At 34.8% G+C, this 22,707-nt stretch overlaps 1 protein-coding gene across 1 annotated transcript in view; it reads left to right on the forward strand.

Moving 5' to 3' along the window:
* Positions 1 to 261: 261 nt before the first annotated feature.
* The window catches only part of LOC115455783 (protein bric-a-brac 1), a 269,255-nt gene continuing 246,809 nt past the window's right edge, over positions 262 to 22,707 (forward strand). The window contains exons 1-2 of the mRNA XM_037444167.1: positions 262 to 351; positions 458 to 655. Coding sequence (XP_037300064.1) covers positions 262 to 351; positions 458 to 655 — 288 coding nt within the window. The remainder of the gene's footprint in view (positions 352 to 457; positions 656 to 22,707) is intronic.

Consider the following 22,707-nt stretch of genomic DNA (forward strand, 5'->3'; position numbering starts at 1 on the left):
GAGACGCCGCAACAATTCTGCCTAAGGTGGAACAATTACCAAAGCAATTTAACATCATGTTTTGACCAGTTACTCCAGACGGAATTATTCGTAGATGTAACTCTGGCGTGTGAGGGCCAAAAATTAAAAGCGCACAAATTGGTGCTTTCGGCATGCAGCCCATATTTCCAAGAACTTTTAATAGATAACCCGTGTCAACATCCCATAATAATTATGAACAATGACATTAAATATTGCGATTTAAAGGCGGTAGTATATTATATGTACCGTGGCGAAATAAATGTGTCCGAAGACCAAATACCTGCGTTGCTGAAGGTGGCTGAGACGCTAAAAATCCGCGGCCTGACGGACGTAAGCCCCTCGCAGTCAATGTTGCACGAAGAGGGCCGTACACCCAAAAGGACCATGACTCGGGATAAGTCGCCACAACCGGAGCGCACGCGCCGTCGCCTTTCAGAAAACCGCGAGGCGGCCGGTTCGCAAGAGACACGGCGCGCTTCTCCCGGGTCGCCGCCGGCAGCTCCTGCCGACCTGTCTGGCTTCCCGCGGCGCCTCGCCCGGAGACGCGCCGCCGCCGCCGCCGATGCCGCCGCTGCCCACCGACGACGCAGACATCAGGCCCGGCATCGCGGAAATGATTCGGGAGGAGGAGAGGGTGAGTATCCACGTGGCGCACGCCGTTTCTCAAAGTTTTCCCGCCGGTGCGAGGCGGCGCGGTGGTGCGGCGGTACAGTGGAGCGCCCCGCGCGCTCTCCGCACCACCCGCGCCACCTCGCACCGCCCCTACGACGGACTAAACTTTCCGTATCGCATTGCATTACGTGTAATTTATTTTGGAGGTTCTACATTGTTCCCACTAATGTTAAAGTTGTAATAGAAAGTTTCGGCGGCGTCGGGGCCGCTCGGCTCGGTCCGTTCGGGTCGTGCTGGCCGTCTGAGCGTTACTCTCTAGTTTATGCTCCGTCAACAAGTTTTTGTGAAACTTTTTTTGAGATATATATCACGATGTATGTAGTCAACTTTATTGAGCGACGTACTAGGGAGTACATAGTGAGACTCTTGCCACTTTGTTATACATTATTCAAATTTTTTTTGGAAATAAAAAATATCTTGTAAACCAAGTGTAACTAAAAAAAAAACAAGTAGTTAAGATTGGAATTTAAATCTTTGCAGCAAGTTGAGTAGTGTATAGTTTGAGGCAGATGTAGCCGTCAATGTCCTACGATCGTTGTATTTAATGTATTGGCTTCTTTGTATGCATTACGCTTATACGTACCTACTTTATGTTGGTTTTATATAAATAGCATCAATAAATAATAATAATAATAAGTTTATTGAATAAAAAAATAATAATGTGTTTTACAGTTAAAAACAGTGGTTTAACAAAACAAATTTCTAAAAACAAAAAAAAAGTATTTACTAGGGCTATCCAAACTAGGCCCTGCATGTACCTTGGGATACCATTAAAAATTAAATGTCGTGTATAATTTGTAAATGATCAAAATTAAGTAAATAAAAATATTGACAAGGTAACTTAGAGAATTAAATTAAATACGTTCATAACATATGAGATCTAATTTTAGTCCTATGCATAGGCCATAACATAGCTATGGTACGTAAATCTAACCTTACGTAACTACATTAATCTAAACATATAATTTTAATAATAATAATAAATAATAAATATGAATTTGGTTTAAAATTAAATATCACGCGTCAATTTACGCTAACTTCAATTAGTGTCGACTTATATAGGGCCTCTATTGCCCGTACGACGGACATAATTATGGAGTTTATCGAATCCAGACCTAGTTTTTATTTTAATAAATGTTCTATAAAATTAATGTTTTAAGTAGCTGGTCGGGGCAAAGTATCATGTTATTATCTATTGTCTATGTCTTTTAAATTTATTTTTTTTGAAATTCTTTATTATGTACTTAATTTATATTGCAACAACTAGTGGCTGTCCTATATTTATATATAAATATAGACACGAAGTTATTGGTGCGGAGAATTTCTACGCCAAGTATGAAATTATTTGCATATTGGGAACATTGTGTTGTAACTGTATACCAATTGTGAATATACTTGCTTATAGGTGATATTTGAATAAATCGAAGCTTTCGAAAATATCTTCGTTTGTATTAAAATCACGTTGAACAATTAACCAATTTCAGAGTTTATAGGGTACATTTTTATTATTTAGTATATAATTTGCTTATGAATGTAGCCTATAATTTCGTATATATTTAGTACTAAGCACACCCCTACTAAAGTAGTTCGGCATGTCAAGTAAAGTTGAAAATGTACAAATAAATTTTAAGTTGGCATTTTTATAGTAAAGAAACCAATCATTACTTTAATTTTATTTAATTACTTGCGTTTCCTCGCGGTTCTGCCCGCGTGAAAAAGGTTTGCCGGGATAAAATGGAGCCTATATTTTAAGTTAGACCTCTGGCAAATACATCAGTGAAAACTGCATTCAATTTCATGCATTATTTTTAACGTGATGCGCATGCAAACATACAGACAGGCATAAATTTTAAAACCTGTTGTTTTGGATTCTGTTGCTCTAATAAAAGTCCCCATATTAGCTTTTCTTCAATATCTGTAATGCTTAGACATCGTTCTGTTAAAATTTTGTTATAATAATATGTAAATTACTTAATAGTCATTATACAATAAATTATAGCTATATCACTAGTTAGTGATGTAATCTTATCTTATTAGTATTATAAATGCCTACGTTTGTGAAAATGTTTGGATGTTCGTGAGAAGTAAACACGTAAAACCTCCAAACGGTTTTGGATTCAATTTGGCATATGGTTTGACAGTGCCATGTATAAGCATATAGATATTTTACCTTAGTAATTTTCTCTAGTAGAATTTTTTATTTGATTTTAAAATAGTTTCCACTGACGTACGTGCAGCGATATGGTCGCTTATATAAATCATTTCTTTGTGGAATGATCATCAAGTATTAAACGACTTATTATTTACCATTAAACTATTTTTCTATGGACTATTTTATCATCAGAATCAGCTATAAAACTCCAAACTAGAAACCCTACATATGGTTAGGCAATAATATAGTATTTAGCGTTGTTGCATTGAATAATACAGCGATATAGTACTCTTTTAACAATGCCTTGTATAATTTAGCGTTTTGCCACAAAAACTGGGTCTTGCACGTTTAACAAAAGCACATTGTGCACTTACAATTAGGTAACAAATCAACATAGATAACGTGTACGTTAGCGGTTATGCCGTCCCACTAACTTCAAACACAAGTAGAGCCGTATTGCCAACACGTACTTACACCAGCCAAGAGTCCAATGTTACATTTCCTTACGCAAATTCAAAGGTTCTTGTGTTGTATTCTAGAAGAAAATTGATTGGTTTTGCGCAATTATGTTTATTAATTAATTATAAAAAATAAATATAATCTAAATACAGATACATAAATATATTAATTAATAAAATAATTTGTATCCAAAATATTGATTTGCGTTTAAACTACTTAAATCAATTTAATCTTAAACAGCAAGCACGTCGGAAAACAAAGCAAAGTTCCAAACGCAACAAATGACCGCGTCCGAACAGTTTGCAATCAACTTGCCATAATTAAAAATTCATTAAGTACAAACACTTTGAAATAATAAACGAATAACAAAAATATATAGTTATATATATGCGAGATTAATTTATGCTAACACGATAAAGGATTTATTATAGTTTGTTCGGTAAATCGGCACGGGGAGGGGAGCGATAAGCGCTTTTAATGGCTTATGTTTTACTTTCAAATGGCTTGACAATTACTATTCAAGTTTCTAGATGTCGGGTTTTGAATCGTTGTTTGTAACATTTATTTCAACCGTAGGCTAACACTACTATATGTAAATTATATTTTCTTATATTATTTTCACTCATTATATAACTATTCCCCGCAATTTATACAAATAGCTTTTAACTGCATATTTTTCAATATTGTTCAGATAAGTGCGAAAAATATAATATCATCATTTAAAAATGATGTACTTAGCACGTAAATGTTATAAAAATAACGTCAAAATTTCACATTTTGTCTAAAATACGTATCAATGGAACTGTATGCGGATGAGAGCGTCCTTAACTTATGTATGATATACAGAGTGACAAAATTAGATTTGTCTAAGATGTTATATGAATAATGTATGTCTGAACTCATCTCGGTGTGGCATTTACAATTTTAGTATCTACCTGACTGTTTGTTTGTAACGGAATGGAAGTCAGACGGACGAGGTTCATCATAAATAAATCATCGTTCAATGTGAACGACCAGTGGAAGAGTGATTTTTGAATTCGATGTTCATTTAAGCATCATTTCAAACCGACTTTTAATATCATTTTAGTTGTTTGTAAAGGAGACTGCTACAAACCAAAAGTGATGTCAAATTAATTATTAAAAAATATTACGCGTTTGGCGAATGGCACGAAGCAAATGTATGGAAAAGTACTTCAAGTAGGAAATAATCAAATTATCATTATTATTATACCTTATATTGTCATCGCAAACTTGCTAAGCTACATTTATCCGATTTAAACCCGACGATATAGTTTTAATTGATTTCATTAGCTTCTGTAGCATTCGAATTTACTGCTACCGCAAATATTTGGCTGTTACGAGATTGCTTTGGTGCGATCAACGGGATGTCTCTTCTAGTTGCTGAAAGCCTCCTTTGGAGGATTTGCACTTAATCTAGTCGCCGACCGAAACCAAACATTCAGACGCGTGCAGCCAATGTGACAACGTGGCTCGAGATACGTACCTACGTAAATACATCGGTTTAATTTCTATTTTTTGGGTCGTTTTACTTTCCAATGGCTATATTTGCAGTATCAATCAGTGAGAGTTTGATTAATTGATGTCTGATATCGTAATATAAAAATGAGTGTGTGATGAGTAGTAATACACATTTTATTGTCAATGAGGGCAACAAAATAATTTCCAGGGGTCACTGGTGGAGCCACCCTGGTGGCTATAACTATGCGGTTGTTGCTCTATCTGCGAAATCTTAATGAAAGCTTAGAGGCTCAATCAGTGTTTTAGTCGGTCTGTAAGTCCGCGCGGCGTTCAGCATCACAAAGAAACATGGCGAGTGGAATTGCTCACCGCTAATAAAGATAAAACGGTAATTACTTTTGTAACGGTTGTGAATCACCGCCGGCCGATTTGTGCGTGGACTCCTTCACTCGCGCCTCGTCTGATTAAACACCACGCTCCTGTTACACTTATGGTATGGTACTAGCCGACTACTTATTGATACATTATGATTTATTGTTATAACATACGTTATTATTAATAAAAGATTTTTTTTTTTTCGTAGGTCGTTTGTTTTAATTTTAACACGTACATAATTTGTTTCATTGGTAAAAAAAAAACTTTCCTCCTACTATTTTTTTAAATTACGTTAAATTTATTTTTAAACATTACTCATTTACGGTTTGTAACATTTAATTATTTCATTTTATCGTAACGTAATTAAAATTTTATAGAAATATTAATAATATGGTTCCAATCAATATTTATTAAGGCGTGAAATTAAAAATATAATACTGTTATTAATAATCAAGGCGCTAGTAAAAAATAATTATTTTTTACCCATTCGTTTGTTATGTTTATTTAAAATAAAATGCTTTTAGTTTTTAATTTCATATTATGGTATGTTTTGGATTTTTTGAAAACTTTAGCGATTATGAAATAACAACATTTTTAAAACGTTAGGCCGGGGCCCAGGACATATCGATGAAATAACTTAGTAATAGAATCCGAATTTGATAATTTAGACTTACTTTAATTTTATTTAACTTATGTAACATTTATTATGAACTAGTTGACCTGACAGACGTTGTCCCGTCTTAACTATGAATTTGCAGCGCGCATTCTGTCAATCGCTGACAGTTATTTCAAACAATTGACAGTTATATAAAATTAATATTTTCGTTATCTTAAATTTTCTAATTTTCCACGTAATTATTGATTTTTTTCTTTCATAAGAACCTTCTCCTGACAATAACAAACACAACAACAAAAATATTGTGAAATCGGTCCAGCTGTTCACGCGTGATGGCGGGACCAAGGGAAATAGGGATTCATTTATATATATATATATATAGATAATGTAGCTGCCCTGTCCTCTTACTCCGTGATAGAGTAACGACTCAACAGTTTTGGACATAGATCATTCATGACCCGCCAATTTTTACATACACATGTTTCCTGTGATATTTTAGTCGAACAGTTTACTACGTCTAGATTCGTAAAGAAAAATGTTATGTACCAAGAATAAAAATCCGAAGTAATGAAACAAACTTAGTTACGAAGTTGTCGCATGTGTTTTGCTAAACGCGAGTGCAACTGCGACGGTGACGGGCATTACAATTTAAAATTTTTAGGACCCGACGAATCTGCGAGACGCCGCAGCGTAGGTTAATGAATGAATGATCCGAGTGCTCCAGCCATTCGCCGCCGCATTAGACATTTAAATTCGTCTAAGTGTTACTTTGGGTTGATGAACCGTGCATCAACTAAGGATTTAAGGCTATTTCAATTGTTACAGATGGGAAATTATCGTAGGCACCTAGCTCATTGTATAAAGTCTGGCTCATGTAAACAGAGGCTACTATATGCAAGCGCTGTTTGTGCGTGGTTCTACGGGACGTCTTTGTCCAGATGAATTTATCAATTCCTTAGGTTAAGGATCGCGTTGATTGACTGTTTCTGTAATGTTGTTTTTGTTGGGAACAATGGTAATGTTTTTATTTCAGCGTGTGCAATGTGATACGTAGTTTTTTGCTTTTGGATTGGTTAGTTAAGGATTATTACGTATTTATTGGTTTTATTTTTCTTTTGATTTTTGTGACCAATTTAGCTTAGCCGTAGCGGGTGAATATTTAGTTCAAATGAATACAATTAAATTATTAAAAAAGACATTACGTTTTGCTAATATAGTTTTTCCGGGATTAAGGTCTAATAAATTCTTAAGCATTATACAAATAATAGTATAGATATGAATTTTAAGAATGTAACTTTTAATGTTAAACAAGCATGCATAAGTCGACCGATAGTTACCAAAAACGAATGAATTAACTAAAGATGAATTGGGCAACATATCTCTATATTCTATGTTAAACATTATATTATGTTATCATAATTTATCAAACGGTGCCGCGTCGCTCTCATGCACTAAACAGTGCGATGGCGAGTGGAGCGCGGAGAGCGCGGGGAGGTTCGCTGGCTCTGCCGACAGGCGAGGCACGATGGTATGTGTTTGTGGAGGAGGTAGGGGGATCGTGTAATAAAATTCGACAGTTAGCCACGTTACACAACAATAGACTCTAGCTTTGTGTTATCTCAAGAAATTTGTCCAAAGCAAACGTCGGAGAGCCACAAACGCTCATTAAGCCTCAGTACACATCGGCTATAACATTTTTTTCTTTTAATTTAAATCAACATATTGTACACAAAAAGTGCGAGTTCTTATGAATTAAGCCCGAGTTTGTGTTTACACGTTGGTTCTCGTAGCCGCTCGTGTGTCAACAGCTTTATAATGCGCGTACACATTGCGCCTTCTACTCGGAATATTTATTGATATTTTTATGTATCAAATTTGTTAGTTATTTTCACATGAGAACATCACATTTATTGCAAACATGATACAGCACTAATTCATTACTTTGATATTTAATGTTTATTTATACGTAATATTGCCTCGGTGGCTTAGTTGCAATAAGGTATGACTGCAGTGTTGAGGTGTAGGGTTGGATCCCCGGGTATATTAGATTTTTCTACTGAGTATCCGTCCGGTGTTTGAAATATGTGCTCAATATGGCGATAGGCTCACCTCCTATCATGGGGCAGAATACACAAGGCGGAAGTGGATGCAACTATTGCGTCTTTTCTTACCCCCTTAAGGATAAAAGGCGTGAGTGTGTGTTCGTCTTATACAAAATACAATTGATATATACATATATTTAAATATGGTTTTGATCACAGCCCATTTATAATTATAATTGAGTATGAGATCTAAATTTGTGCAACTTACTTTAGTTTATGTATGTGAAGCCTTACAGGTTATTCATGTCACTAGTATGTTACTGAGGCATCTGAAATAAAATTGTCTCAATCGGCAGACCATATCTTACAAGTGGCGGAAAGAAGAACTAAATAAGCTTTTGCGATAATGAGATAACCGATTGTTAACCTCCACGTAATCTGGTAACACTTAGATTAACACGAATTGTTAAATTAGAAGCTTGTCTTAACGTTAGTAGAACGATTTTTGAGTTTACGACTTGTAAATTCTCTTAGTGTAAATGTAAAATTTTGGTGGCCAGAAAATTGATAGCAAAACAGATAAATACAGGTTTTCTGATTTTAAAGGCACTTAATGAGTAAATAATGTATTCAATCAAGTCGACCGTCTCTAAGAGCATTTTAATTTTTTTACCAAATTTTATTTTATTTTGTTATAATATGTGATTGATAAAAATAAATTAATGATTTGAATAAATTAAGAAATAATCTAAATATTAATCGAATTCACATGAGTCCAGCACTAGAATGTATTATTTTGCCTTTTTAAAAATATATATCATTTTTACTTCACAATCATACTCATAAACAATGTGAGAACATCTTTCATCTCTATTCCGGGCTACGGAGCGACGCGGCCCGATCTTGTCAGCCTCTATTTATCGCCTCACACCGCCCGCCCCAAATATTCTCACACAAAGTAATTATTGCAAAACCTTAAACGCTAGTCCAATACTAGCGCCAATAAACAATGTCTGTATCTCAGTTCAAACATAAGATAAGTATGTAATGCGTTAATACAATCTTATCAGGTCGCCACGTATTTCGGACGTGTTCGGCTTTTCAAAAGAACGCTAACTGTTTTACTAAGACTTGTATTAAAAAGAATATTTGCACCATGTGTAAATTGTTTGTTCATTGTTAATTAGTTTTTATAACGTACCCGTTTTTGTTGGCGGCATCGTTTGAGTGAAAATATCGGTGAATTTCATTTTATTATTTTACTTTGTGAATAACAATTTACAAATATGAAATAAATATTTGTCAATTAATATTGAAAATATTGAACTCGCTTGTTGAAACCTAAATCTAGTTTTATATTCAGTCTTATTTAGAATATACTGCACTTATGGTGCAGCCAATTGTTTATTGTTATGTATTAATATGTTCATGCTGTCGCAGCCTGTAATTAAAACAGCACTGCAGAAATTACTTACTGAATTGTTAAAAAAAACTACGTAAGGTGTATGTTTTGTTGGCTGTTCACATAAATAATTAAAAGAATCGTAATCTAATATCATTTACTGACGACGTATGTCTCGGTTCCTACATCTACGTTAAATCGTGTATAGTTGTTATAACTTAGTAAGAGATTCTTGTACCACAACAAAGGGGCACCAGTATTATTACAGGCAGTATTAACACAACAACAAAAACAACGGGGGTTTTGCATCTTGCCGAGTTTATTGAATAGTGATGTTTTTTGACTTATAGAATTTTAGTATGGCCTAGAGAAAGTTCTGCACTTACGAGTGACGATAAGACAAGACTGAATGCTAACCATCTCAGCTATATGATATGGATTATGGAGGCTGTCAAAATAACCGAGAATTAGTTTCGACATGTGCAGCCTTGTAGTTTAAACGTACATGACATAAACCTTATATAATATATTTTATGGAATAAACCCTAGTCGAATCTATAAACTAATAAGTTACTTAACTTGCAATAAATATTTTAAATCCCAAAGACGTAAGTGGATGGCCCTAAATATCCTGATGCTGCACAACTTAGCTAGAGCCTTCCGAGTTGGATTTGCAACTTTGTCGAGCTGGAGTTATTGAATTTAAAATTCTTTGAATGCGGAATATATAGATAGTGGATATAGCTATGCAAGTGAGGCAGGTATGTGCTGTGAAGCCACACGTGTGAAGATAATCTCATAGCGCGTATAAAGTTCTACTGTTATATCTATTTGATTAATATTTCTAAATATTCGTGTGTCATGAGTAGTCATTGGATGGTTCTATTAAAAATAAAGCCTCTCTATCAAGGTTTATGAGAAAGTAATAGACTAGACTTATAGTCTGATATTTTTAATGTCGCCGTGGAGCTTAAAAATTGGTACAAGTATTTATTTCACGACACGAGATTTTTTTTGTTAACTAACGTTGCGCTTGGTTATGTAAAGATGCAAAAATAAAGATTATAAGTTTCTCAAGAGTCACAAAGATCGTATGTAAGTGTGTTGATTGTTTTAAATGTGATCCGACTGAAGGTCGTAAATGTAATATTTTTCAAGCTCGAATGGTATCTAGATAACAAAGAGCTTTAGAGTTACAGAATTGGAGTCTTATTACTGTTATGATGTACCCTGTAAATATTTCAACACACTGTTTCCCCCAAATGAGCTAAATTCTGCATCATTAATTGTAGCTCTGGTAGACGTTATATAACTATTTATAGAAAATAACGCATTCACTGAACGTCCTATGATATGTTGTAATTTGCATTTTTTAATCTTTTCAAACGCTTATTGATTCAAGCAAGCCCGACATTAAATCAGGCATAATAACGCCACCGCACTTCGCTCTTTTTAAAAATTCATCGCCTGACATTTCCATAATTTTCAACTAATTCTAATAAATACGAATACGAAATTACATCCTTTACGTTGCAATCATCTATCAACTAGTGGTCTTCGACTTACGAGCGCTTGTAAAGCAAAAATGTCTCCACATGTCATTGACCCGGTGACCTTTGCTCCTCACCCTTTCGCCCGCGCCGCCGGCACCAGCCCGCAACCCGCCACGGCTCCACGCTGACCTATTGTGCACGGGCGACTTGAATGAGCCTCGGGACTTGGCCCCAGGTGTTGCGTGATGCGTGATGCGTTACAAGTCATTCAGCTAATAATAACGCGCATAATTATGTTCCGACCACTAATCCGTGCCTTGATCTCGAATTATTTAATTTTTCATATTTTGCCGCCGTTCGTGTTGTTCTCTGACCGTATCATTGATTTAAATCTTATCGGATTTTCATTTGCAAAAGAGGACTAATTTGTATTCTAATTATTGTAAAATGTTAATTTGATTTGCATTCCATTTCCATGATTGACTTTGCTAATCTGCAGTGGACCGGTAAATAGGCTAGGAAATATATTATGGCAGCTTAATCCGATTACAGAATTATTTTTAAATTTTGCTTAAGTTTTAAAGGGACTAAAAGTATGCAAGGGGGAAAGGCAATAATTTTATTGAAATTAAACTTTGACAGGGATTGTGTCTTTTATAAAGAGCACTCTCAGAAGCGCAATATAATATATTAGTTTTGGCTTATTCGCCTCGTTTGCTCATAATTGTGATATCGGGATTCAAAAAATTTATGCCAACTATAGCACTCACAGATAATGTAGCTTTCAATTGATGAAATTGTCTAACTTTGCCCTGGCAAACAAAAAGTGATCTTTCCAATCGACATTGGTGTAGTAGTAACTCTTGTTAATAAATCCACCTCGCCTCATTTGATTAGTTCTGTTACACCCCTCCCGGTGAGACGATGATCTCTACGGCGGTTATATTAATTAGCTTGCCGCTGTCTCGATAGTGATTTGAGCATCATTAATCTGATCCTTATACGCGTTATAGTTGGCTTAACCAAAGCTCCATGGTGTTGTTTAATTGTGAAGAACTATCATAATATAAAAACCGCTATAAAATCCTTAAAATAGTTTTATTTCAATGAATCATTATAAGTTTGTTATTGATTTTTTTGCATTTGCTCTTCTATTATACTCTTTGCTTGCTAACCGTTTCCCGATAGTAAGTGTGGGATCCGTCTTATGATAAAGTTTTGTTAAAGTTCGCGGTCGCATTTCTGGTAACAGATTACAAAATATACATTTTTTTATAACATACGCGGTTTGATTTCTTTCTTATATGTTTTCTAACTAGAACCAATGTGTTGTAAGAGCCGGTGCTACCTCGGGCTTGCCGACGCGGTTTATTCACAATATGAATTTCATGCTACTGTAATTTAAAATGACAGCAAATTTTATTACACCTATCTTACAAATACATTCAAGGACGACCGGCGATACTGCAAGTCAACAGCGTAGGGACTATTATCTGTAGGTAATCTGAAATAAACACTCAATATATATCTTTTATGTCAGTTCATTTTTGTTTAATAAATATTGAAGTATCATTGTTAAAACATTTTATTTTACTTATTATTTTAAATAGGATTTAAATTATTACGGTTTCCACCCTAGTACAACTGTTTAAATATTGAAAGTGCAAACAAATCAAATAATTTAACGTTCCATTTGCCAACATAATCAATGACCAGCTGTTGGATAGGAGTAGGTACAACCGAACGTTTCCGTGAGTTTGCTTTTGTGTACGGAACGAAAGTTCACAGGCTGTCGACGCGTGGTAGACGTTCTTCCCCATTACCACGACAAATCATCGTCAATGGCATGGTTATTGAACTAATTGCCGTCCAGTGTTGTACGAGCTACCATCGCGCTTTCTACTGCGTTTGTTACCGTAACCTGCCTGTGTTAATTAATCGCACTCGATTGTGCGCCGCCCTCCCATCGACTGCACTGGAAATCGATTTATTTAAATTTTTATGTAGCCAGTCATTTCGTTCATAAAAATATTAATTGGCCCATTTGTATCGAGTAGATACTTATTACATTTTATTTCTAAATTAAAACAAATAGTTCCTAATTGGAAAATGTATAATTTAATTTAAGTAAAGCTAGTGATTATGTAGTTAAGGAAAAAAATTGCCTAAATATTTTCGTGGCACTCGATGAATCTCGCTTTAAAGTGAACTCTGTGTTAATTTCTAATTAATCTTAATAATCTTAATTAATAACAATACCTTTTATTGGCTTGCTCCCCTAATACATCATAGGATAAAATATCCGTGGCAAAAAACGGGAGCACGCAGTTGCCGTTCTGATTACCCCTTCTAAGACGAAATGCGTAAGTGAGTATTTGTAATGTTTAAAAAAAATAAGATAAAAGCAGCCTTGCTTACTCTGTGTAAGAAAATCTTAAGATCCACCGTGTATTTGGTATACAATAAATGGCAAAATGTTATTTTTTTAATTTAATAGAACTTACGAACAAAATATTTTATCAGTTTTGTTTTTTATCGGAAAATGCATACTTTAATTACACCTCTTCGTGCAATGCGGATCATATTTAAAAATAATCTTATGTTAAAATAATCACAATCTACATAATATATATTTTTTAATAATTTAGATTATAATGTTTTAATATTTTAGTAAACTTATTTGATCGTGCTATTTATCGGCATTTTTTTTTGTACAGGATATTGACCAGCTTACTATAAAATAATTTTCTTTAAGTTATCGCAAAAACCCTAATTCACGTCCAACTATCTTATGGCATGACGTAACGTTGCATATTTTTAATCAGCTTCATACGACATGTCGATACAGGATCCTTAACATTTTAAATGTAAATTTTGACTTTAAAAAACTTAAAATGTTTGCCCATACCGACGTGCGTAATGTTAAATATATTCATAAGGATATGTTTCAATTATGATTTCGCATCTTACGAGTTATTTAATTCAGAAAACGCGGTATCAGAGCCCAGCCGGCGCGCCGACGTATGAATGTATAATTTTTATTTAAAAATATTAATTCGATTGCTGTGCTGAGTGCCATTTATATGCGTACAAGACTTTATGCTTTTATATAATTTTTTTAAGAGTATTGTTAATGTGGACTAACCGTTATATATACGTTTCGTACTCTATGAACTTTAGTTCGTGCACAAAGTGATAACACAGAAATTGATAAATGTAGCGTCTTGAAAATCGTCAGTATTATGCCAAATTTAATAAATGCGCTGGCTGGCTCATTGCGACTCGACAAGCTATTTTGACGGGTTATTAGCATTCGCGCTATTCATGGGTGTAAAATACCGCCGGTCTCGAACAGCACTAACATGGAAAAACACGCTCACATCTTATGTCAATATAATACATGTAGATTCACCTTTTGGTCTCGTGGTAGAGATGGCGCAAGTTACGCTCACAGAGACACCTGTTAAACATAAATAACGTATTATATTACACTTTTTATTATTGAGTGGTAATCGTTCATCGTTTGCGCGTCAATTTAAAACGGCATTAATAAATTAATACCAATAGACCATTAAATTAATGATGTCAGTTTCAAGCAATATGAGTAGACGGGACTGTTCCGTCAATAAATACGTTCAAAATGTCTTCAATAGCAGGCACGTTAAGGTCAAAGCGTACATCTTTCGAAGCTGTTCCTCTTATGACATTAAATACAGTTGGAATAATAAATTATTTGTGAATACACTTTTCGAGTCAATTAGAAGTATCTGTTCAAAATATCTACAGTTTGTCGAGGACCAACACATTTACTGCTTCCGTTATAAAATACTCACGTACCTCAGGTTGCTCGGTTGTCAACTGTTAATAAGGGTGAAAATGCCGTCTAATACGATTTAACCTTCCACCTTCCTTTCATCGCAACCGTCACAGATCCGTCCAACTTTAATTTATGAAATCTAATAAATAAAATCGTAGCCAGTGAAGTGCAAGCCGTCGTTCCACTTAACGCCTTTTAGAAACTTTTCCCAAGATCCACCGTTTTTAAAGTGAACGGTTGCGTGCGAAATGTAAACGATGACAATTGAGAATATTCCGTGTTGTGGGCTTGTGGCCAGTGATACGGCGCGGCGCTTTAATATCGTGCCGCCGCTGAAATTGCGCTTTAAGTTTAAGAGTCGTTGCCTCAACAGTTGTAGGCGCCGCACGGTTGCGGTCTTTCCAAAAATGGAATATTTGTTGAGTATTTATTAAGCGTATGAGTATTTCACCACTGGGACTGTGCCCAGAGTCGTGAGATTCTCATAATTATTCAGGAACCTGGTGATTTCAAAGTAATATTAAAATGCATAAATTTGGAAGTTCTAAACAGTCTGATTTGTCCAGGACTAGCCATTTTCAGAGTGTTGAGTTTTAGTGTCCTTAATTATTTTGTATTATCAACAAGAATCATAGTACGAAATAGTATTTTAATGTGAGAATGTCTTTATAAACAGGCTTCTGCTGTTATCATTAAAACATATCTAACATTGTAATTTTTTAAGCAGATTTCAAAATGGAATATATTTAATATGATTTGTAAAGTTTAAGATCGCAGACGCTGTTTCTGTCAATTCTGATTGGTTGAATATTTAACGAGCTGTCGCATTACCATGAGTTCACATGTAATTGTGTTATTGTATATTTATGTGGATGTCTAAGGAATGTAAAAATGATCTTTGAGATGGAAAAATCATTTTTTTAAACATGCGACACTAGCTTGACGTAAATACAAACGCAGGTTGCCATTTAAATATATTACCGACAGAATCTATCCATATGTCACGAATCAATCTTGCTAACATCTTAATATGTATATAATATTCACCGAGGTACCTGTGATGTTAAAAAAATATTACTTAGGTTTTTGAACTATTAAATTGTTCACTTTCGAAGCAATTGAAAAAAAAATTTGAAGGATAGATTTTAGGTTTTTCATTTCGTAAAAAAAATCTCATCGTTCATTCCTTTCATGACATATCGTGAGATTTTTAAACTACAGATAATATAAAATACATTCCAACATTAGTATCATTATGAATATTATGTAGTCATTTAAGTGAGTACTCAAACTGAATGAGAAAGTGGAATGCTACCAACCCTACTAAAATCATTTTATTTCCACACTGAAATACAATGAAATGTTAATCCCCGACGGCTATAAGTGGAGAGCGAGAGTGTCGGAAGGCAACGGCACGGGTCACTGGATGATCCCTACATGTGTGTTACGAGCGTAGGTGCTACCGTGTGCAGTAGATCGTTATCTACCGACTTGTAACACGTGTTAACCCTACGACGGCGGCTCCAAAACCGACGGAATAAATTGTACTTCCATGAAGCGTTTAATTTTTTATGCCTAATATTTGGGTGGTAAAAGCTCATAGGCCGGATAGTTGGAACTTAACATTGTATATGTTAGTATGGCAGTGAACCGTCGCCGATTGTCATCTATGACCGAGTTGTAACTCGTGTTAACCCTAACGCGACCGCGTGTAATCGTCGGGGGCACGCGCCGCTCCTTGCAATGTTCAGACTTGTGGGGATTATAATTTGTAGATTCTATGCCGCTTTGTGTGCAAGCTAATCCTTTTACCTGTTTCAAACCGACGTGTGGATATTCCGGTCTTGCGGTCTAGATAGATGTTTAATTTGTTATTGAGTGTTTGTTTTTTAATTACGGTAGTTTTGTTGGGATTTTTTTTGCCCCGATTATATGGGTTAGTGGGTGTCGGTAATAGATCTATATAAGGTGAGGGAAAGTCGGTGTGCTACCGGTTACCGTGAACCGCTGTAGATCGTTATCTACCGTCGACTTGTAACATTTTGTTAGCCCTACAACGAAGGCTGAACATAAGGCGAAACGAATACGAGCGTTTTTTTGTAACGTCTTTATTATTTATTCGGTTTCGGAGTTTCTTTGCTTACGGGTTAAATGCTTCTTTTAATAATGATACGTTAGTACGTAGTAGAGTTTCTTAGTAGAAATGTTAGCTGCGTTTATTCTTTGTAATAATGTATAAATCTAGATTCGTAGGTCGTTGTAGCGTATAATAGAATACGAACAATAAGAAAAAGAATAACAAGAGGATGAGAGCCACTAGACGCAATTTCCCATTGCATTATACTTTTATTGCTGTTTTGCGTCTGTTTTATTCTATACAGTTAAATAAGTTTAATACAATATATAATAAGTAGGTATTAAATCTTTATTACAATTTTTAGTTAATATTTGAAGAATACCTACGCTATAAGTAGAGGTTAGTAAACTTGTATTGTAATAACGGATAGTGCAATATAGCTATCTACCAACACTCTTCTTTTGTCATAAGAAGCCGGCGGTACTTATCCAAAAGTTATATTAATTCGATCGAGAATTTCAACCAAAAAGTAAATATTCGTAATGTTTCTCATTATTGTGAACCCTGATATCTTTAGCTCGTATTATACAGAGCGATGACGTTTGTAATATTCTCGTAACCACCGCGCAGACACAACTTGTTGCATTGAAACATAAACTACGGTGTTAAAATTCACGTTTCATATAATTGTTATGAAACTGACAGTTGCCTCTACTAGAGATGAGTCTGCGACACGACGTATTCTGTAGCTCGTATTACATTATCAAATAGTTAATTTAATAATTATCGAAGTAAGATGAAGTAATCTTATTTCGATGCGGAATTGTGGCAATCGAGGGTAGATTGTCTGTGTCATTTATAGTTGATATCCACTACTTCAAAACAGAAACTTCAAAATCGGTTGGAGGCCTTGATGGCATAAACTTTTTGACGTAAATGGCCCGTTGGCTTAGTTTTACCGCACGCACTGCCGTATTCTTTGCCTGCACTGCCTATTTGGTTCTAACGACCTAATATAGGATAATATTCTTCTGCTTCTTCTGGTCCTAGGTTCCCACGGCGGGGCAGAGGGTAGACACAAAGCTACGCCATTCTTGTCTGTCTTGCGCCTTCCACTTAACTTCACTCCAGACGAGCCCGATGCTCTTGGTTCTGTCACAACTGAGCGCCGCCAGGTTTGCTTTCGGCGGCCTTGGGGATTCCAATCTAAGGCTTGCCTTGGTACGTGATCCGAATCCCTATGCAAACTATGACCGATCCAGCTCCATTTGCGACGTCGGATCTGCAAATCGAGAGGATCTTCGTGGCACTCCCTCCACAGGTCTATATTGGCGAAATTGTTCGGCCAGAAAATCTTCAGGATTTGTCGCAAGCATCTGTTTCTAAAGACTTGGAGTTGTTGTGTGATCACCTTAGTGACTTACCACAGCTCACATTCGAATAATAATATATTTCATTTCGGCACTGCTTTGAGATATTGCATAACGCTTTAAAGCAAATTTTACCCGAAAAAAATGAACAAGTAATTAAAAAATACTACACAATCAGTTTCAGTTGTTCTGATGGTGCAGGCTCCTTAGACGTAAGAAAATTGTTGTACTCGTTTTGCTGCACGTATGGCCGTATTGTCAGTGTCCATTAGTTGATTTCTTTTTAAGGGTCTTTTAATGTTAGTTTAGTACATCGTCAATAATATTGTATATCACACGTACCAATTTATCGAAAACAGATAACATTTGGTATGAATATTTAGTAAATTCTTTAGGTTGATTTTGCTATTTATTAGGAAAAAATTAAAAAGAATACTAAAGAATGTAATCATATAGAAAAGCGAATTATTTTATAAGCTGTTTTATAAACGCTTGTGTGCGGCGAACTTAAGTCTAGCCCGTGTCAACACTCAATTCACTTTGACATAATGTGACAAAACTAACAAGATTGATGGATCCGACCTCGCATTTTATTAGTAAATCGTCGCGTTAGTTATTCTTTTTAGCCGTGTCGTTGTACGTTAGCGTCACAGGTCTTCGGTGGATGTGATAATTTGCACTTATGCATTATGCACTTAGTTTGGTAGTTTTGCCTTAACGGCTATGTTGGATGGGCCGGATGGCCATTACCACCCACACTGATGATATACGCCGGCGCTTCCGAACATACACAAATTACATAAATACCTACACGTGGATGTTTCCTTTACTTCCTCCGGTTTACAAAGAATATAGAACTTCCGAGTGATATTATACAGATATTGCAGTGTTATGATTGGTAAAATGTAATAAGAATGCGTGACCGTGGAATCTAGAGGTATTTGTAATATACAAGTAACATCACGATTTCTGTGATGCGATAAATTATGTATTGTTAAGACAAGTGAAGTCGGGAAAAAGTTAAACTGTATAATAAACCCATAGGTTATACACATGGTCGTGAGTTTAATGATTTTTTACTTATCTGTACGTACATTTCTATGTATTAAGTTTTTATAACACCGCGCTTTTCGTTTTACTGAGTCTAAAGAAATCTATCATGTTCTCAGCTCTTGGCGACGGGAGGTTATTCAGAATCTTAAAATACTTAATTTCTGAATATATGTGTAATTAACCACAGTTATAGGAATTGTGTGTACAGTAAATTATTCCAATGTTCTTGTTATCTTATCTAGCCTTTTACTAATATTACAAAATATGTAAAATTGTTAAAATGTTTGGATGTTTGTAACAACTGACCCGATTTGGATTAAATTTGACACCCACGCAAATCTTGTATATTTACATCCACGGGTAGTAATGGAATCTTGTTGGCGATGTACATTGTCTCTGCGAATTGTCAAGGGAAGGGATTTCATGCGGGCCAAATTGTTAAGGCTAATATGTGTGAGTATAAGTCTGCAACCACTAATGACGATGTCCACGGGAATAATGCTTCTCCGACATATATATACACATATAGTAGTAGTAGTAGTACACATATAGTAGTTATGCTGGCTACAATGTCCTTTAAACCGGAACACAATAGTGACTACGACACACTGCTGCTTGTAATAATATCAGCCTTGTGTTCTATACTGTCCCACTGTTGGGCACGGGCCTCCCGTACTACTGAGAGTGATGAGGCCTTAGTCCACTACGCTGGCCTAGTGCGGATTGGTAGACTTCACATACCCACTAGGCTATCGCTGCTTTTTTATACTCCTGCTTAGCGGCAGAAATAGATATTGCGGTGGTACCTACCCAGGCGGACTCTCACATATGAGAGACCTACCAGGCGGACTCTAACATATGGTAGTTTTGAATTGACAAAATACTTTTGAATCACAATCGCATCACTCGAACGGACGCTTGACGGGGCGGTCGTTCATGTCGGCAAGCTTACAGTATACTCTGTTAGGTAAAATATATCAAGGGATAAAGGAAACATGGCCCCACAAGTTTCTAAATTAATTGTAATTCAACACAAGTCTCTAACTAATAAAATCATTTCTGTTAAAATCATAACAAAACTCTCGTTGCTGTTATAAACGGTTATTATTTTTTTATTTTCTATTGTATGTATAATGTAATACAGTATATTTAAATTTAATATAATTTATTTCGCTTGCACTGCCGTCTTTTAGAGTTAAGCCAATAATAAAAGGTTTCCTGATTGTCTGAAGAGATCGCTTAAAGCGATAAGACCGCCTATTGTGCATCATGCTTTTGTTTTAATAATATTTGGTTTGTGTTCTTTTTACATTGGTTTTCGTGTGTATGCAATAAAGAGTTTTGTATTGTATTGTATTTGTATCACAAATGACCGTTTCGCAATTATAATTTCGTTTTGAATATACATATACTTGCATAACTGATTCCAATTTAGTTAAACGATTCGTTTTTGTCTGTTTTTATCGGTTTTCATTTCATACATCAGTGCTACTTAAATGATTGATTAACAGGAACTGTAAGCATGATTATAATCGATCTCAAAATGTTTGTTATTTACTTACATCGAGAGACAATGCACACAAACCACTACTTACGGTACATGTGTTCACAACTGATTGAGCTCAATTGCATTTTCACATAATAGCTTCTTATAAATTGTAATGCGAACGCTTTAAATATGACACATTAGTAACAGGGCTGGTACCGAATTCGAGTCCTGCTTGGGCCGGACAAACCGGAAAATGTTAAAATGCCGATAACTTTTTCTTTTTTTTTTTCGACACGATCGATTTAGCTTTAAATTGAAAGTGAAATGTTGATTTTCGATAGGAGTTTCTTAACAGAGACAAAGTGATTTTAGTTATGAAAAGAATTGCACTATTCAAAAATTACTATTAATGTATTCGTTAGTATTTTTAGATATCTGACAACAAATTGCAAACAGAATAAAACTAATTAACGTAATATAGTGAGAACATCTTTAACAGACATGTTGGCCATAAAATAATAATATACAATTTAATTTATGTTGGCATGATGTGGAAATAGCCTTCACGTGATGACAGAAATAAATAATAATGATATAGATCAGGCGACAGCCCTGGCGAGTGTGAGCGAAAAACTTTGTAAGAGTGCATTGATATTTTTGTTCAGTAGACCATAACACTAACCACGTTTCTTCAACACTGTGATTGCAATTTTTATTATTAAAATATTTAAACAACGTTATAAGTATTCTACGTTATATTGCCTGTGGGCACGCAACACACATTACAGTTTCTTAAATGCGGTTCCTTGAAATAATATAATATTTAAAATCTATTAAATATTTTTATTCTGAATAACATTTATATCAAGTAGGTAGTGCATTATAGTTTCACTGTAGCTATTGAAAAATAGTGTCGTTCCCTTAAATGAACTGCTCTAAACAATAATAAAAAAAAATAATTGTATTGTTTTTTCTCCTCTCTGTACCATGTACTGTAGTCTTTATTTTAAAATGATTTTGAAAAGAGCAACACCAGAGTTTCTTGCCCTTTCTTCTCTGGTGAGAACTGGTAGTAGAGTTAATATTCACGGAATCTAAATAATTTAGGATACTTACATTTTACGGATTCAAATAAATGATATCATTGCATTTATATTTTTTAATCAGTGGGGTGTTTTCATAGTAATTTTGATATCTAAAAATGAACTAAGATTGTTAAAATTTTAATAGTTATGATGAAACCAAATCTGCTATGTTAGATAATGAAACATCACAACAAAATAATAAAGCGCCATCTATTATTTACCGAAGAAATTTATTTATATAAATAAGGTTCTCCAATAGCACACACATTTCTTGTTTATGACATAAAAGAAGAAAAGACAGATTCTGATGTGTGCACCAATTATAGGAATACACAACGCTTACAAATTAGTACGCAATGTTCATATTTTACAAAAGACAAATTAAAACTTAAATCTACCAACTAATAATTACAAATCAAACACATCTATTATATACAGCCTTTTATAAATTTGTACTTAATGCTGATTTATTATGTTTCGATTTATGAGGTTACGCAATGATAGTAGGATAAGTTTAAGTTTTTTTTTAGGTGTTCTAATATTTTTTTCTCATAAATGTTTCGTGAATCATGAAATAAGTCTATATTGTGTAAGTAAGAATTTGTTGTAAGTTTAGGAAGTTAGATGACTGTATTGCCATTGCTATAGCTAATAATAAGCATAATAATTTGCTTGATATTTATATATTTAACGGATTTTTTCGATTTACCATTATTATCGTATGACATGTTTTCTGTATTTGTCACAGTGCCGCCACTAGCATAATAATATAGTTTTAATAGGGCAAATAAAAATATGCTAGTTCTGAATTTAGCTGCACGCTCAGATAAGTTGTAGACTTTATTTTTACACAGGTGTAAGTCGTGTTTTCATTGTCTGTCTGTATTGTTCAGGAAGCATTCCATTGCCCATAAGGAACCCGCTTGGGTGAGCACTTAAAAGATATTTAAAAAATTAACCACTAAGGGGACGTTAAATGCTATCAGGAACAGAATTGGTGGCTATGAATGTAGGTATTATAACGATTTGGGCACTATATTATATGATAAAAATATTTTTACATATATTTTACATATATTTACATATTTTTTAATCATGGTTATGC

This window comes from Manduca sexta, chromosome 27 (genome assembly GCF_014839805.1).
Source record: "Manduca sexta isolate Smith_Timp_Sample1 chromosome 27, JHU_Msex_v1.0, whole genome shotgun sequence".
In the NCBI taxonomy this organism is placed as follows: domain Eukaryota; kingdom Metazoa; phylum Arthropoda; class Insecta; order Lepidoptera; family Sphingidae; genus Manduca; species Manduca sexta.